This window comes from Taudactylus pleione, unplaced genomic scaffold (assembly GCF_031769625.1).
Source record: "Taudactylus pleione unplaced genomic scaffold, aTauple2 ptg000364l, whole genome shotgun sequence".
NCBI classification, from domain to species: Eukaryota; Metazoa; Chordata; class Amphibia; order Anura; family Myobatrachidae; genus Taudactylus; species Taudactylus pleione.
In genome coordinates, this window is record NW_028284765.1 from 816,036 (window position 1) to 819,394 (window position 3,359).

The following is a 3,359-nucleotide window of genomic DNA, read 5'->3' on the forward strand; positions in this document are numbered from 1 at the left end:
GTAGGATTGCTGCCGATCCATTTCCCGGTACATTCTGCGATCATTGCCCATAGGTTACAATTTACTAATGCCATCTACAAATTAATTTGCTTCTTGGGTCAAGCTCCAGAAATCCATTCCGGAGCTTGGTAGATCTGACAGCCTAGAAGCCCACATAGAAAGCTATGGGGGCTGCTTCTGCTGTTGGAATGTAGGTTCCACAGCAAATATTGGAAATATCTGCTGGGGTCCCTCCCTGGTACATCCAGAGAAGCCTTAATATATGTGGTAATTGCCTGAGAATGTCTGTTTAAGTGTAATATTCTGCAAATATAGTAATTATTAATAACACGAAGTCTAAAATTATAATTATCAGGATATTGAGTATGGTGGAAACAACAATATAGAATCGTCTAAATACTTTAATGCACTTTAAATTCCACTGTTGAACAATCTTTCAAATACTATAACTGTAATTCAAAACTAACATCAACAAGCTGGTGTATTATAGTTTTATGCTATAAGATGATTGATATATAAATATATTACACATATGATTATTACACATAACATAACAATTGTGTTATCATATCTCTTTAACTTTTTATCACATCATAACAGAAGTCTCTGTAAGGTGCATCCTTCAAATTTTCTAGACTAAGAACAGTAAGCGGAGTATTTACCAACCCTTGGAGACAGATAACGTGGAGAGAGATAAAATACTAACTAACCATTTAGCGCCTGTCATTTTGCAGACTGTGTTTTGTAGTTCTCATTTTTTATTTTCCAGCAAACAGCACAAAACTTCTCCACAAATATTTTCCTGAGCTTGGAGCTGGCCTGGATAACAATGACGGACTCTGCTGTTGGATAGGATATAACTATAGACCAGGTGATTAATAGCTTGTCTTTCGGGGAGGAACTGAATTTGGATGTGACCAACACAGTATGTGCTATACAAAAGGTTACAAAAAGTATGAGGATCAGAACAATTGTTCTTATAGCATTGATGTGAGCTTGGAGTTTAGGACGAGTAAATCCAGAATCATTCTGCTTCATATTAAACACGTGTCTTAAAAGAGAGGAAAAAGTGAGTATTATAGAGTAGAGTACAAGAACGAGGGGCAGACAGCCACCCAGACAGCTGGCTATTATCACATACAAAGGATTCGCAATAAATGTCCCACTAATAGAACAGGTTCCTTGTGTAATATTCTCAGAAAGTTGAACATACGTTTCAGCATTGAGATCCCAATGGAATAGAAGACTTGTGAGAAATGACAGAACAGCTGTGAGCAGAAGCAGCAGCAGAAGGGAAGATGAGCTGATTCTCTGTAGCCAAACGCAGAGTCCATATCTGAAGTTGGTGATGCTGGTACAGTAGTAGGCACAGAGCCAGGCAGTCAGCCAAAAGCTGCAGTAAATCATTGTAAGTGTAATTATGAATGATGGAAAGTATACTTCCCTAATAAACATCACAGGAACACAAATAACATAGATTGAGCCCTGTACTGTCAGACTGCACTGCAGAAGAATGTTCACCAGTCCTCGGAGAAGACGAATCAGATGAGTTGGGTTCAGCATTTGGCCACTTTTAATGCTTTTCACATCCATAATAATGATATACGTGTTCAATGTAATCGCTATAACACTTTCCAGGAAGACAAGAATTAACAGAATGATCCACTTTGGAGACAGCATTTTGTGGTTGCTCTGAATGTTCCAGCTGGTGGTAGTGGTCTGTGCATGTTTAGTACAGGCAGATCCACAGTATGTTTGGAGTTTGAATGATGCAAATAAACTCTAGGACTTGGTCACGTAATATTCTTAACATAAATAGGTAAAGACAAGCAGCGCTGTATTCATCAATCAATATAACAATGAGTTATTATATGAAAATAATGCTGTGGTTTAAAATAAAAATAAAATTTATGCAAATGTTTGAAAACATGAATATCTACATCTAAAAACATACTAGACATATATCATTATGTTCATGTGATTATAGCAATAAAACACACACAAGACCTTCCTGCCAGCTAATCAAAAAGATAATATAATGATTAGATCACAGAACAAGGTAATTTTCTCACTAATTTAGTAGCATGGTGCAGTTTAGTGGTGTCACAAGGGGTGCGGAGGTATGGGTTGCACCTGGGTGTCACCTGCGGATGGGTGACACCAAAATGCCATCTTGTCCTCAGTGGCAGGAGACATGACTGCACATAGAGTGGTCCCTTGGTGATGTCCACACCTCTGGGACCCCTGGAGTGACTAAGGTAGGGGTTTGGGAAATTAGGCCATGCCCCTACCCACAAGGCCATGCCCCTTTTTATCGGCGTGCCCATCTATCTACTACCAGGATTCCGCACCTGATGTCACAATGTGATTTACACCACTGGGGCAGTTTAGCAGTAGAGGTAAATGTGGGTAGACATTGATGAGAGATTTATTGTAATGATCAGATATTCTTGCTGAAGACAGACCATTCAGTGTGATAATATCACCAGTGAGTCCTGAATACGGGATGAGGACACCTGTTACTGTATGTGTGTGACAGTGCACACAGCTCACCAAAACCTCATATTGCTGTGCATAGCAGCCTAGAGATAGCAGCTGATTGGAAACTGCAGAAACTGTTCAGCAGGACCCACCGCTCAAGATTGTATGATATGTGTATATTCCAGCTGTCACTGACAATAACCTGAACACAGTATAATATACACACGTGAATATACTTACCACCTCTCTCTTGTGTAAAGCTAGGTGTACACTATACACTCTACAACAATTGGGCCAATTTGTGAATAATCGGGTAATCAGCCTCATTTATTGTATATAGTGTATGAAAGACCATTTAAGCATTTCAGCAGTATTTGTGCAGCACTGAAGAAGAACCTCCCAGCAAAACATACATCTGCCCGCCCTGCTCACCAATGTCACCACAAGCCTTGTGATGTACTCTAACCACCCACACTCCATAATGGTAATCCCTTAACTGCATGCTGACTTCTCTGCTCACCAGGACACACCGAGCCATCAGCTGACAGCAGGTACTAATCCTTCAGGGATTCCCCTCTCTGCTCCCTCCCCTGACTTCCCCAGTCCTATTTTAAATCAAGGGGCTCAGGTGCACATCTGGAGGACAGGGAGTTCCCTCTCCACTCCTCTCTTGTCTGGGGGTGCCAGGAGGCACCGCTCACTGGCTGTTCACTGTGGATTTCCACACACATCAGCAGCAGTGTTCACCCCATACATCCTCTGCTGCATCTCCTGTCTGACACTCTAATTGTCTTCATCCCTGATGCATTAGCCAGTGCTATTTACATCAGACTGGACCCTGGGTTGACTTCAACAACAAATGTCTCTTACTTTCTTCA

The 3,359-nt window shown here is 41.0% G+C and overlaps 1 protein-coding gene across 1 annotated transcript; it reads right to left on the reverse strand.

Annotated features, from left to right (window-relative positions):
• Positions 1-723: 723 nt before the first annotated feature.
• Positions 724-1,680, reverse strand: LOC148508492 (taste receptor type 2 member 40-like). Its single transcript, XM_088444455.1, has one exon. The coding sequence runs from the start codon at positions 1,678-1,680 to the stop codon at positions 724-726; it is 957 nt and encodes a 318-aa protein (XP_088300581.1).
• Between the last annotated feature and the right edge of the window lie 1,679 nt (positions 1,681-3,359).